General features: G+C 37.2%; 1 protein-coding gene across 1 annotated transcript; it reads left to right on the top strand.

The window, feature by feature from the left end:
- Positions 1 to 6,527: 6,527 nt before the first annotated feature.
- LOC147829049 (olfactory receptor 11G2-like) lies at positions 6,528 to 7,550 on the top strand. Its single transcript, XM_087207297.1, has one exon. It carries the CDS (start codon positions 6,582 to 6,584, stop codon positions 7,548 to 7,550), a length of 969 nt encoding a protein of 322 aa, XP_087063423.1. The 5' UTR covers positions 6,528 to 6,581.
- The last annotated feature ends 8,345 nt before the right edge of the window (positions 7,551 to 15,895 follow it).

Genomic DNA, 15,895 nt, shown 5'->3' on the forward strand with positions numbered 1-15,895 from the left:
CTTGCTTGTGTATTCTCAATTCATATATTCTTGAAGTTTAATCCCTGGGTTGATGCTTGTAAATTGTGCATGCCAAACAGCTTTATTGATAGTACTGAGAACCCTTCGGAAATGACTACTCCTCAGAGATGTCCTCAGGTGTAGTTGGCTTTTGGGTTTTGAGTCTGTTGCAAGATTCTACCTTTTCACTTTATTGGGGCTGAGAAGTTGCTGTCTGTTTGGCCTAGCCCCTTGTTTTATGGCACTGACATGTAGTATTATTTATGATCCTTATGCAATCTCAGTCTTGGCATACAGGAAGAACAAATGATTTAGTACAATTCTGTCACCTTGGCTTAAGTAGTGCAATCAGCAATAACAATAGTATCACAGGCAACCTAGAAAATGACAAACTGTGGTAACTATTGATTTGCCACCTTTAACCATATGAACTATATTTGTGGGTATATAACAAAATGTAAAACTAACCAGAAAGTTTATATAGCAACTATGCCATCAGTATGGTATTTTACATTCAGGGGAGAAAATTCAAATGGTGTTTGGGAAAAATAGAGGGAAAAAAAGGAGGAAAAGGAGAAGGAGAAGGAGGAGAAGGAGAAGGAGGAGAAGGAGAAGGAGGAGAAGGAGGAGGAAGAGGAGAAGGCGAAGGCAAAGAAGAAAAGAAGAAGAAGAAAAAGAAGGAGAAGAAGAAGTAGGAGGAGGAGGAGGAAGAGGAAGAAGAAAGAAGAAATTAGGACAAGGCTGGAGGACAAAGGCAGACTACACAAATATGAGGAAGTGGTGATGAAAACAGCAGGGGGAGAAGGAAGGAAGATATAAAAATAGGTATGGAACAAAATGACAACAAAAATGACAAAACTATATACAATGCTCACACATATATAAAAACAAGATCAAGAAAAAATAAATGAAAACAAGAACAAGAAAAGAAAAAAAATTTAAAATAACCACTTCAAGGCATGTCTTGGCTGTCACTGTTAGACAAATTGGGCACACAGAGTCCAGATCCATGTTGATTAATCCAAACAAGCCAGCTGCATGTTTATTTATTATGCATATTTATTATGCATATTTATTTTAGAGTAGTGGATAATCCTAGCAAGCCTGCACCTTTGGTTCTAAAGCTCAGGGTGGTTTTTGGCTGTGAGGCTGGAACTCTATTTGTTTAGCCTACAACACACTGTATGTCTCCTGCTGGCTTCAATTCAGCTCCTTGCTGGCTTGAACTTGGTTCTTTGACCATCTCCTCACATGAAAGTGATTCCAGCTCACTCTGATGGAGACAGTTCACAACTACTCTGAGTTCTGAGCTCAATTGGCCCCTCTCCAACAGAGCTACCAGTCAACCTCTCTCTGCTGGGGGATGTCTGAACCTGAATAACTCACCAGCCACTGAAGTCCACTGCAGCCACTACTGTGTTCCACTGGTGTTTTTCTATGGAGGCCTAGAGGGTTACTAGTAGTCATCAGGCATCTGCAGGTTCAAGACACGTTTCCCATGCAGAGAAATTCCTCGTGGAGAAAGCATCTCTTGCTATCTCCTTCATTGAAGTCTCTCTCCTTGCTCTCCCTATGGGCTTCAGTTCTCACTTCAGATCCTCACTGTGATGTGGGGCCACACTTCTCTCCCTCTCTTCCACACATTGGTATATTTCAGCATCTGGACACCAAATCTTAGAGAGGCTGTTTCTCTGCTGTTCACCACTCTGCCATCTTCCTGGATGTCCCACATGTGCTTCTCTTGATGGGTTATCTTTTAAATGATTTCTTGCATTCTCTTTGCCAGCATCTTGTTAAGGATTTTTGCATCTATGCATTAAGAATATTGGCCTGTAGTTTTTGTTGTTATTGTTGTTGCACCTTTTGCCTGTTTTGGTATTTGCATTATGCCGGCTTCAAGGAATGAATTTGGCCTTGTTCCTTCAACTTCAGCTTCATGCAAGAGTTTGAAAAATATTGCCATTAGTTTATTTCTGAATTTCTAATATAATTCAATGGTAAAACCATAGTTTCTGGGCGGGCTGTTCTTAGTATTAGGGTCTTTATTAATTTCATTGTTATTGGTTCATTCTGAGTTTTATATCTTCTGAGTTACAGGGGTCCTTGTTGGGCAATTTTGAATTCTATACTGTGGAAAGAGGAAAAATCAAATCTACTCAACTATGAAAGTTAAATGAACTAATGAGTACTTGAGATAAAATGCCTTCCACGTCTAGGGGAAAAGGGACATCAAATGAGTTGTGCTAGAAGACCTGCACCTCTTCCAGAGATGGGGAAATCTTAGAGCCCAATTCCCAGTGGCACAGGCAAAAAAAGATCTAACTCCCAATTTGGACATTGAGAATATGTCCTCAAGGCAACTGATTCAGATTCTCAGGCTCCAACCCCAAGGAAGGGAGGGAAAATCTGTAAAAAAGGCAAGGTGGTCTAGGGAGAGTGGGCTTCCTGCCATAACTGTACAACACTACAACTGAGGTCTCACCACACTTTCAACCCATCTCTCATTTCTGGCCCTGTCCCTAGAATCCCTAACTGATGAAATACCCTAGAGGCCCAGAAATATCTTCCAGCATGGCAGTCACCACACCATGTGTTTCTTAGGCAGAATTTTCCTCAAACATATAGTCATGAGAAGCTTGGTGATGGAAAAGATAATAGTTTTGCCTCTAGTGGAAAACAGGGACGGGAAATACCAAGGGTCTCCAAAGGAGACAGGCCCCAGAGGAAGGGAGAGCCAGCACGCAACAATCTCCTGCCATGGTTTTCCTATTATGGATAAATTGATCCTCACAGAGTGTAGGAACAGGGAAAGGGGACATTACTAGAACATCTGCAGTAAGTCCTAGTACCCTGTGAGCCACGGCAGCACAAGGCGAATTACTGGAAAGGTAGAAAAATGAGACTGAGAAGAAGCTGAGCTTTGAGTCTGATCAGTGCTGCTCTGGGCGGCAAAGACGAAAGCCCCAGTTTACCGCACCTTTTATTCAGTACATCGGGGAGAAACAAATGTAACAAATGACTTGCACAGAGTTCAGTACATCCGCGTAAACAAGATGTAACAATCCAAGAACAATGAGGAACTGAGTAGATGAAGATTCTGCTCCTCCGAGGATGTCTTCAGCTGGTGTAATCCTGTCCTGGAGAATCACAGAATGACAGGATCATTGAGGTCTCAGTTGTGACCGGAGGCCGAAATGGAATTGTGGCTCAGAACGCCATACCTGGGCTGTAGGAAGGAGAACTAGGCCTAATCAAATGGTTTCTCCCTAAAATTATGTAGCATTGCTCCCAACAACAGAGCACACAACAGGGCTCACGACCTGGAGGCTCTGCTTATATTATCCCTACTTCCTTCAGCAAACACAGAGACCTTCACCTTATTTCTACTCCTCCACTTCTTGATAGTTATAACAGCAGTTTCCTGATAGTTATAACCACCTCTGTCTGCTCTTCAGGAAAATTCAGCACTGTCAGAGTAACTTCAGGTTTGAATTCTTCTTTTCCATGATGGAAGAGGAAGCGATGCTTAGAGAAGAATATCAGAATATCAGAGCTAGAAAAATCATGACCCTCTAAATAAGACTGCCTTCCATCTTGCTTGATTTATGGTAGGTCTCCAATAATCTCTAAGATTACTAAATGTCAGCCATAGACCAAGTACTTCCTATATGTCATCTTATTTAAGACCTTAAGGATAAAAACCTTTGGGAGAAAGTGTTATTCTATTTTACACTTGGTGGAATTAGGAAATAGTTTATATAATTGAATGGACAAGGTCTCTACAGTTGATGAACCATAGCCTGTAATTCAAACCCTAGATTTCTTAGTCTAAATCCATTGGTTTTCTCCCATACTTTAACTGTCCACAACTTCTTATAAATAGGGAAGTTTCTCTAGCACTTTGCAAAAATTGGACAGGTATGACAATCTCCTGTCTATGCTAACTGAAGCAATTGGTTATGCTGTTGAAATCAGATCCATGTTTCTCACCATTGTGTCTTCTTGGATTATCCTTGGAAATAAAGTACAATATCAGAGAAATGAGATACCATTAATTCAGTTTACATCTGTATCATAGGATATGACTTTTACACTGATTCTGTGCTAACTTTTCTAAGCTATAATGGGGGGTGAGGATGTAGGGTTTTTTTGAATGGTAATCAAAGGAAGCCTCCTGTACACATAAGAAGAACATTGAAACCATTGTAATAATATTAATTCTCCTTTTTGCAACCAATTTGGAAGAATCTACCTGCTCTTTGGGCAGCTCCTGCTCAGCATGTTTTGGGTGATTCCCTCTACTGGTCTTTGAACAGGGAAGCCAAATAGTAAAAGGTGAGAATCCATAAGCCCTTGGTAGAAATATCTGTTACTTCACTCACTCTCAATTTGCTTAGGTCAACCATAAATGGTGATGGAAAAGAAAATCATTTCCATGCCTTCTTGTTTACTAGAACGGCTTTGTCAGACTTAAAGTTGGAGAATTGTCCTGACGGAAGCTGGTATATATCTTTTGGATTCATCTATAAATGGAAACATATGCAACTGATGTTTTCACGTAAGCAATAATTGTAACTAAAACATCATCTTTCGATGAATTAAATCCTGTTATCATCTATACTTGTGTACAGTTTGAATAAAAGCAAATATTTTATAATGAAAAGATTAATAACCAAATAATTTTTTTCATTTAATTAAATAAAAACTACTTGCATCCCATAGAATTTTCATCTCCTCTCTTCTACTTTTTTGCAGCTAAGGCCACTGGACTATAACTATCTTTAGCATTCATCTCAGGTTGGATATGTTCTATCACCAGATTGTTTCAATTTCACATTGCCTCCTTTCAGTGGAATACCTTTCAAGTCTGTTGTAACACTGCAGGGTTGTCCACAACAACATTTCTTTTGTATGTTGGTACCTCAAACTTCATCTCACAGGGTTATTTGAGTTTGAGTGAAGTAGTTGGTACCCATCTATACATACATGATCTATCTATATTCTGTTCATAACAGTGTAAAAATAATCTTTTCAGCAAGCATTTATAAGATACCTACTGACTTCTTCAAACTGTGCTGGACAATTGGGTATCTTGAGTAAAAGTGAAGAACAAGAGGAGCAAATACCTTGATTCCTGAAAGTATTGGACCATTTCTAGAAACTGAAATCATTTTCCTTACATATTATGCAGAAGATGTCATGAGTGCAGATATGGATGAATGAGGGTGTACATGTGTGAGTTTGAACAGATAAAAAGGCAAATTCCAAAGGCTTTATAAAGTCATTATTATTATCTGAAATTGGCTCAGAAGTTCAGAGTTAGTTCCATAGAACAAGGTGAGTCCAGCTGCTCACCTCTAGCTGTCCCTGCCCTTTCTATGAAATCTTTTTCTACTAGGAGCTGGTTCCATAGTAAAATGGATAGTCCCTGGTTTCTTCCTTATAAATGTACAGGACAGGAAGAACAAAACAATGGGCAATGAACATAACCTGACCTGATGATTATTTTTATATAGCAGAAAGCAAATAACAGCTTTTAGATTGTTTTGATAGGTTGGATTTTTTTTCTTAGAACCTGTTTGTAGTATAGCATTTTATATTTCTTGTGGGAAATTGGTACACATAGATTATAAATCTTATAATAATTTAACTTAAAAAATTAACAGAACAAGATATCATGAAATATGAAAAATATATGAAATTTAAATTGTATTGGACTTAAAGTTTTATTGGAGCACAGCTACATACATATATTTAAGTATTGTACATGGTTGCTTCTGTACTATAGCAACAGAGCATAGTTTTGACCATATTAGGTCCACAAACCTAAACTATTTACTAAAATAATTGGCCAACCCTTGGTGCAAAGAATTGCAGAGGTGGGCTCTGTTTCGACTGAAATGCTGGGTGGTACATGTGTGAGCAAGTATGCAGAACCTCACTGAGAGGCAGCTAGCAGTGGGGATGAATCACACTCTGATACTTCTCTGTTGGGCAGAGTTTCTTCAGTGTGCCCTACTTTACATGTGCAGTGGTTATGTTAGCATAGAGTATGTGAAATCACAGATGAGTTTGGAGATATTAAGAGGATGAAATTAAAGTCTATTGTTTGGAAGATGTATTTTATTATAAATAAGTAGGGTAGCTAATTGGGGTCTGTGTGGAAAGGAAGAAACTGATTAGATTCTATTTTATCAAAGTCGCTATGGCTCTGGCAAAAGGAGAAGGTTCTGTTGGGGCAACATACACTTATACACAGAGCTGAAATGATTTCACTTCTACAGAAAATGGAAGAAATCCTGTTCAATGAAAATGTATTTGTATATTTCATTATACATCCCTGATGGAGAGTATTGTATATGTGTTGAAAAGTTGAAATGTGACCAATCAATAGTATTCTAAAACCCATACTGAATATATGAATGGAAGGAAAGAATCAATTTTACATATTTAAAGTAGTAATTGATGTTGATGTGTTTCTGTGTGGTTTTTTTCCCATGATTCTTTAATTATGAAATAGAGTCCCATATTATGCATTGTACCGTTTAACAACTCTTTCTATTTTTAGAGCTCACAGACATATGAAAAGCTTCTATACCCACAGCAACTCCAGCACCATCACTGGCTTCATCCTCCTGGGCTTCCCCTGCCCCAGGGAGGGGCAGATCCTCCTCTTCGTGCTCTTCTCTGCTGTCTACCTGCTCACCCTCATGGGAAATGCTTCCATCATCTGTGCCGTGCGCTGGGATCTAAGACTGCACACACCCATGTACATCCTGCTGGCCAACTTCTCCTTCCTGGAGATCTGGTATGTCACTTCCACAGTCCCCAACATGTTGGCCAACTTCCTCTCTGACACCAAGGTCATCTCCTTCTCTGGGTGCTTTCTCCAGTTCTATTTCTTCTTCTCTTTGGGTTGCACTGAATGCTTTTTCCTGGCGGTTATGGTATTTGATCGCTATCTTGCCATCTGCAGGCCTCTACACTATCCATCCATTATGACCAGACATCTCTGCACCAATCTTGTGTTAGTCTGCTGGATTCTTGGTTTACTTTGGTTCTTGATTCCCATCATCATTATCTCCCAAATGTCCTTTTGTGGATCCAGGATAATTGATCATTTCTTGTGTGACCCAGGTCCTCTGTTAGCTCTCACTTGCAAAAAAACTGCAGTGATGGAGCTTGTCATCTCCACTTTAATTGCTATACCCCTTGTTATTTTCTTTCCTTTCATCATGGTGTCTTATGCTTTGATCTTAAAAGCTGTATTGAAGGTCCCTTCAGCACCTGGGAAAAGAAAGGCTTTTAACACCTGTGGGTCTCACCTGGCAGTGGTTTCACTATTCTATGGCTCAGTACTAGTGATGTATGGGAGCCCAACATCTGAGTATGAAGCTGGGATGCAGAAGATTGTGACTCTCTTTTATTCTGTTTTGACCCCTCTCCTTAACCCTGTGATAGATAGTCTTAGGAACAAAGATATGAAAAAAGCCCTGAAGAGATTTCTAGGAAAACAAAGAGCATTAATTAAAAATGCTTTGCATAATTAAATTGTATTTAAATTATTTTTAGTATTTTCTCTCATTAAAGACTACTTTTTTGGTACTTCTATGTAAATCAAATTATAAAAATACTAAGGGAAGTGTACTTCTAGCCCTTCAAACTCCCTCAGAAAGACAAAACAAAAAAAGCACACATTAAAATTGGATACTTAAGATCTTAAAGCAACCCGTGAGTGCTTTTTATGGTAAAATCCTTTTAGTCCAAGGGTGGAATATTGTCTGTCTGTTGGAGGGCTTTGCAGAAATGACCACCAAAAAGCTTGGAGGCTTCAGGACATCAGATATTTTAAGAACTGCTTTCATGCCTGGCATGGTGACACACACCTGTAATCCCAGCACTTGGTAGGCTGAGGCAGGAGTATAGCTATGAGTTCATGTCCAGCCTGGACCACATAATAAGGCCCTGCCTCAAAACAAAAACCAACACCAAAAACAAAATGAAAAACACTGAACAACCTGGTTTTATTCATTTAATATTGATTGGGACTTAAAACACCTATGAACATATTTCTGTAAATTTTCATGGTTCCTGATCACTTGCTCTGTTGCTTACTATGCCACAAATTTTTAAATAGAATACTAAATATTAAATTGTAAATGTAGTAAAGAGAATGAATATTCTAACACAATAGAAGGTAAATTTTCTCCTATCTTCAAGTAGATAGAGTATAAGCAGATTATTCTGATTCCACATAACAGTTATTTTTATGTATTTTTTAAATGGCCTAGTTTGGGTATTGATCCTATTGTGCAGCTCTGATTCTAAGAACTGGGCTATGCACTGGACTGCTGATGAAGCCCCCAATTTAAGCAAATTCTGATCTCCTTTTTATATAATTCCTCATGACCCCTGAATCTTTTAGTTAGGTCTTTATATTCACAAACTCGGCTTCTGCTATATTTCTCAAAATTTCATTTTGTACATGAACAGGTTAGAAATATGAAACTTCCATGAATAGATACTACCCTACAGTTTGAGCCTCAATTCTCTGTGGCCCTCCTGTCTCCAGGATTTGTTCCTCAAAAGTACCTGCTTTGGTAGCCACAAATTCCAAATCCTAGCTCTTCTTAATACAGAGAATTATCGCCTCCTAAGTGTTCAAGATGGCATACATGAGTCTACTCCTTTAAATAAGGTTTTTAAAAGAAAAGTTTATTCCAGTGAACAGAGACTAAAATCAGATATAGATTCTATAAGCTACCTGGGAAAAAACTGAGTTTATTACATCTGTGTGTGGATGGGCTGCCATTGGGAGAGAGAAATAATAGCAGCTAGCTGTGAGAAATATCATCCATGAATGAATGGCCTAACACTAGGAGAGAGATATTAGCAGCTAACTGGGAAAGTAATTAGGCTTACATGGGTACTGAAGGGGCTAAGGAATTTGGGTGTGAACGGTTTATGATTAAGCCCAAGGAGGGTCTGCACAAGTGTGTAGACAATCACTGGATTTTTCAGGACCAGAGAGATTGTCTTCTGTTTACTGAGAAATAGCCTGTCATTTGCTGAAAGAGGTGTTTGCTTGGCTTATTTGCTTGTGAGGATCTCACTTAAGTCAGGCATGACACTTAGTTGTAGAAAATCCTAAAGAATAAACACACATATCCTCTACCCCAAAAAATCTGTTAGAACTAATAAATGAATTCAAGTTGTACAAATGAAAATCAATACACAAAAACCAGTTGTAACTTACCACAAAAATATTATCAGAATATCAGGCAATATATATTTTAATTTCCTATATTTTGCATGTATATTTTCAAAAGAACATATTATATATGACAAATAGGTAGAATTTTATCATTTAAAATAAACAAATTTGAAAAATATATAGTGTATTTGTATCATTAACAAAGGACAACCTAAAAAAAAATTAAGAAATGATCCCACTTAGAGTAGTCTTACAAAAAATAAAATAATCAGGAATGAAATTAACAAAGGAGACAAAAATTTCTATACTGGGGCCGAGGATTTAGCTCAGTGATTTCGCTGCCTGCTGTGCAAGCACAAGGACAGGAGTTTGATCCCCGGTACCAAAACAAAGCAAAATAAACAAACTATACTGAATCTCTAAAATGTTGATCAAAGAAATTAAACATACAAATAAATGGAAAGAAATTCTATGTGTATAAGTGTAAAATAATATTGTAAAGATGTCAGTACCATCCAATATTATTGGTGATGCATAGACGCAATGTAATCTCTTTCAATATCCAAATGATATTTTTGCAGAAATGGATAAATCCATCCTAAAATTATCAGAGAATCTGAAGGGACCCAAGATAGTCAAAACAATATTGAAAAAAGAACAAAGTTAGCTGTTGTCAGAGACCAGAGGAGAGTTGAGGCCTAATTGCCCTCCTCTTTGAGCCCAAAAGAGAAATGGTGCACTCACGGGTGATTGCATATCGCTGGAAAAATTTGAGACAGATGGGTTAAGTTGTTTACCAGGGGATGTACTAATGGATATTGGAAAGTAGATTAATCTGTGTTACTTTGATTTTTTTTGTATATGTTTCGTTGCATAAAAGTGAGGTGAGCAAAAGGCTCACATACTAGAGGCTAGAGCCCCCTGACTGCTCGCATGTTAATCTGATGTGTTTCTATCTTCCTCCTTCATCCATGTTTGCCTGCAGGTCAGGGAGCACAAAGTAGCAAGTCTAGGTCTGAGAAGAAGGCTGGTTGGGTGGGTTGACCACCACTGGTGTCCCAATTAGGGCTCAGGGCTCTGGACCTGAGCTCCACTACAGTTGGCACGCCAAACAAGCATTTGAAACTGGGGTTCCTACAAGCCGTCTCACATGTCCTCATTTCAAAATTTACTACAAACCCACTGTAATCAAAACAGCATGGTACTGACACATATACCAATGGAATTCAATAAAAATTCCAAAAACAAGCCCTAACCTATTTGATCAAGTGATTTTGAATAAAGGTTCAATACCTTGTAGTGGGAGAGGGAACAATGTTTTTGTCTAATGATGCAGCTTGTTGTCCACACACAAAATAATGAAGTTGGACTCTAACCTTATGCCATATACAAAATTCACTCTAAATGAATCAGACTTAGACATAAGACTCATAAGCATAAAGCTCATACATGAAATCATAGAGGGAAAGATTTATGATACTGGATTTTACAGTGATTTCCTGGATATGATACAAAAAGCTTGCCACAAAGAAGTGGATAAACTAAAATTCAGAATTTAATATATTTGTGCATTAAAGGACACTATCAGTGGAAAGAAAAATGAAGGTCAAATAGCAGAAAATATTCACAAATTGTAGATCTGAAAGGATTAATATCAGAATATATAAAGAACCACAACTTCACAAGAAAAACAGCCTAGTTTTTAATTTAATTTAATTTAATTTTTGCACCCTACTTTTTTAAATGAGCAAAGAGGTTAATAATTTGTGAAACAGTGGCCAAAGAGCACATGAAAGTGATCTCAAATTTACTTGAAAAACAAAGTTGCAAATGGGAAAAGATGAACCTTGAAGCCAGCCATGAAAAGACAAATAAGGTATAATTCCATTTAGGAAAGCCACCTAGAACAGTATGATTCATGAAGACAGGAAGTAGAATGGTGGATGCCTGGCACTGGGGCCAGATGGAAGATGGAATCTTTATTTAACATATAGTTTCACTATAGTACAAAGCTGCTGTGATAAAAACAGCATGGTACTGGCCAAGAAACAGACCTGAGGATCAGTGGAACAGATTAGAAGATGCAGAAACAACTCCAGGCATACTCAGCCACCTCATCTTTGACAAAAGAGCCAAACACACTCAATGGAGGAAAGATAGCCTCTTTAATAAATGGTGCTGGTAAAATTTGGTTTCAACTTGCCAGAGATTGAAACTAGACCTATATCTCTCACCATGCACTGAACTAAAATCAAAATGGATTAAATATCTAAATATTAAAATAGAAACCCTGAACTGGCTGGAACAGAGGTTAGGTAGAACTCTGGAAGGCATTGAGGTAGGAAAAGATTTTATGAACAAAACCTCAGTTCCCCATAAACTAGCACAAACAATCAATAAGTGGGATCTCTTCTTATTAAAAAGCTTCTGCACAGCAAGAGAAACCATCAGCAGTGTGAAGAGACAACCCACAATGGGGGAAAAAATTTTCACCTGCTGTTCCTCAGACAAAGGTCTACTATCTAGAATCTATAAAGAACTTCAAAAAACCAGACGTCCCAAATATGAAGACCCAATCCAAAAATGGGCATCTGAAAAGACATGTCTCAGACAAGAAGTAGAAATGGCAAATAAACATATGAAAAAATGTTCAATATCACTGGTCATTGGAAAGATGCAAAGGAAAACAATGCTGAGATTCCGCCTCACACCAGAAAGAATGGCTGCTATCATGAAATCAACCAATAACAAATGCTGGCGGGGGTGTGGAGAAAGAGGAACCCTGCTCCACAGCTGGTGGGAGTGTAGACTGGTGCAACCACTGTAGAAATCAATATGGAGATACCTCAAAGACTAGGACTGGAAGTCCCATTTGACCCAGCTATTCCCCTGCTGGGTATCTTCTCCAAAGAATTAAAAGAATCATACCACATTGATATATGTGCACCCATGTTCAGAACAACACAATTTGTAAAGCTAAAACTTGGAAGCAGCCCAATTGCACATCAACTGGTGACTGGATTAAAGATAATGTGGTTGTTTTATAAAATGGAGTACTACTCAGCTATAACAAATGAGAAATTAGAGACTTTTATAGCTAAATGGATGCACATTGAGGTGATACTCTTAAATGAAATAAATAGGACATACATGTAAAGGCAGAAGAGTTTCTCTAGTGTGAGAAATTGAAAATGTGAATAAGGACTAAAACGTAAAGTTGATAATGTGAAATAGGAAGAAAAAGTGCAAAGAGAAAGGGGAAAAGGGAGGGGTAGGGGAAAGGACAGAAGGAAAAGGAAAAAATATGAGAAAAGGAAAAAATGGAACCAAAGTCTTTGTAAATAGGGAGGAGTGGAGGGGTTGAAGGGAGGGCTGGAGAATGGGGAAAATAAAGAACCAAGATATATCATGTAAAGGTACAAGTTTCAAATGATGAATGCCATCATATTGTATACCTAACATGTACCAATAAAATTAATGATAAATACATAAAATTAGTAAACCATCTCATATGTTGAAGATATATTTCAGAATATGAAGGGAAAGGTTATCAGATCTCTAAGGGCCATGATGCAAATGCATAAACAAAAACAATGTTCTCATCTAAATTTTTTAACCATAAATATGAGTTTTGCAGCTCAAGAGGAAATAAAATCTTTTAATGATCACTCTCTGGAACTCATGGCACATTAACAACTGGATCATCCAAACGCTCAGAAGTCCCTCAAATGCTTTTTGCACTGCAGGGTAATATTTTATTTCTTTCCCAGAGAGTTCTTCCCAGAATATGACAAGGAAGTGACTTAATTTTTGTATACTATGTTGTATCAAGTACTATGTGTAAATGAATTTACTATCAAGTATTTTCCTTTTATTCTGAATATATGAATATTTGATTAAAATAAAATTCAGGCATAGGGCCAGGGTTTTAGCTCAGTGGTGCTGCCGCCTGTCCTGAAAGCACAAGGACCCAAGTTTGGGTAACAAAAATAAAAAATAAAAAATTCAGACACATAAGCTTACAAATATTAACTTTCTGTTTGTTTCACCAAGCCTTTGGAAATACGTTTATCTACTTCCCCAGCCTTTAAAAATATTACCGTGTATTGTTTGCAAAGAAGCATGCAATTGCACTTGCAATGAAAATGTGCAAACGATAAATTCCAGGAGGAAGATTTCTTATCAATACTACATTAATTTTGTTGCTTGCAAAACATGGAAAGTCTGATTCAATTCTAATATTTTATTTCTTCAATCTATATATTTATAGCAGCTTTACTAGTTTTACATGCTTTGGTTTTATTTGAAAGAGCCCTTCTATGACACAACCGATTTAGCAACAATGTAGTTTTGATTATTGCATTTAGGACCTTCTTTGGATTGTGACTCTGTGTATTCTCAAGAAATAGTGTACAGAAGATTCAAGCAGGATGAGTTATGGCATTGATTTCATAGAGTATCGTTGTGTTTCACAGCCAGTGAAATTTAAAAAGTAGCTGAAAATTGAGTCCTGAGAAATTAGGACACAGGTCAAAGTAAAAAAGGGCTAAAATACAATGAACTTTAAAATTCAATCAAATGAATTATTATGAAATTGAATAATCACTAAATCTTTTGTGGGAGATAAGTGACTGTCTCCTTCAATAAAAGGAAATAGAGGAATCAACTTGTAAGCATCTGACAGTAAAGATATTTTGCAATAATGATAAGAATTGCCTCTTATACTAACATTACTATCCTTTTGCTTTTTCTCTGCTTATACTTTTTTATAACTGAGAAGTTTTCACATCAAAGGTGCTCTAGTTTTCATTTCTAATATTTGGGAAGAGCCAAGGTACCCTTGCCTCCTAGCTTACAGTCTTCAGGCAAAATGACATACATTCTTTATCAGATCCTGTACAATAGCTTCAGTTGAGAGAAAACTCCACAGTCATTTACAATAAAAACATTTTGTTTTAACCTTACTAGCAACCACAACAGACCAAGAGAGAATCTGTATCTACAAGAACAAAAAAAATCCCACAAAAGCTAAAATACTTCTTATAGCCTGAGAAATTATTGTATCTGTCTTATGTTTTCATCTGAAATGTGATTGAAAGGGAAACAGAACCACAAGGCTACATTCAGATTGCACAGTCTGCACAGCTCAATAAACAATGAGATGCAGTTGCTCCTTGGTATGCATGAAGGATTGGCTCCATAATAACGGGGATTCAAAATCCATAGTTGTTCAAGCCCATTATGGAATATAGCATAGCACTTTGATAAATCTACACACTGCCTCGCACATATTTTAAATCATCTCTGAATTACTTACAATACCTAACAGTGTAAATGCTATATAAATAATTGGCTAACTGTACCTTATAGGGAACAATGAAACAGCATTTAAATAGCTCTGTATTTTAGTACAAACACAACTTTTCTAATACATTTATTCTGCATTTTGTTGAAACCATAATCCAAAATCAATGGGTACAGAAGGAAGACTATACAGTGGCAGTCCCTCCACTTAGATATCAAATATGATAACCAAGAACAGGGTTATCAGGAAACAACACATAAAAAAGGTAGGTTTCAAGTCAGCAACAAAAAACTGCAAGGTAGAGGCACAGATGAGTGAAGCAAGACATTCAGTGTTTCAAGATTGTCTTAGAGGGAAATGCCTGCCAAAAAAAGCATCAAGGTTATGTACATAAAAGAAAGCAAACAATAAGCAGAAAAATCATTGATTAAGAAAACACTATGGAACCTACATGCACAAATAAACATATCTGCAATGATTTTTTTTTGCAATAAAATGGTCCACATTAAGAAGTCTAACTACCCAAAGCAGGTTGCCTCCCTTAGACAAGGTGGCCCATGTGGTATATCGCATTTTTCACATCTACAAAAAAATGAATCAAAATTTTCATCAAGAAAATTCTAGGCACAAAACTGCAAGGCTCTTCCCTGAACTGTGGACCTGAAACCAGCAGGGCAGAGAGAAAACATTTCATTAATGCTAAATAATTACTGAGTATGGTCATATAAAAATCATTTATACCAGCCCCAGAGAGATTCCTTTTTCTTTTTTTTTTGCACTGGGGATCAAACTCAGGACCTTGCACTTGCAAGAGGTGTGGTGCCAATGACCTAAATCCCTGGCCCTCAGAAAGCTTTTTTTTAATCACTATAAAATACCATAAGAAGCCACAAGAGGGATACACATTGAGTGATGCATTCTTTCACCATGAGACCTGACTTTGGAATATTTTAATGTGAGTAACACTTCATTTAGTCTCATGACCAGTATAAACAGTTATAGCAAATTATCTTATATAGTGCCTTAAAAAGAATTTAACTCAGACTGATGTACATGCACTCTACCATATAAGGTAAACACATATGGACAAATACATATACAGATAAAGTGACTTCCTAAAATGACTAAGTTTGTACTTCTGTTCTTAATGTTTGCTCCAGCAAAATTTTTATTTTTATTTTTATTACTTGTATTGTACTAAAATGGAATCACATTCTCCAGACATAGTTCATCAAGATCATATTCTTGTTGCTTCAGGAGAACACTCAGGTTTATTACTTTACCAAAGGAAATTTTTAAAAATTTGGCACTTCTTATAAAAATCAATACTCTACATTAAATGAATAACTGACTTCATCTTCATGTCTTCCAGACCA

Source organism: Heterocephalus glaber, unplaced genomic scaffold (assembly GCF_053883595.1).
Source record: "Heterocephalus glaber isolate CG9 unplaced genomic scaffold, H.glaber_assembly_v1.0 deba00000809, whole genome shotgun sequence".
NCBI lineage: Eukaryota > Metazoa > Chordata > Mammalia > Rodentia > Bathyergidae > Heterocephalus > Heterocephalus glaber.

What these genes read in the sequence shown, in the direction of transcription:
- LOC147829049 (XM_087207297.1), top strand. Translation starts at nt 6,582, where the DNA reads ATGAAAAGCTTCTATACCCACAGCAACTCCAGCACCATCACTGGCTTC.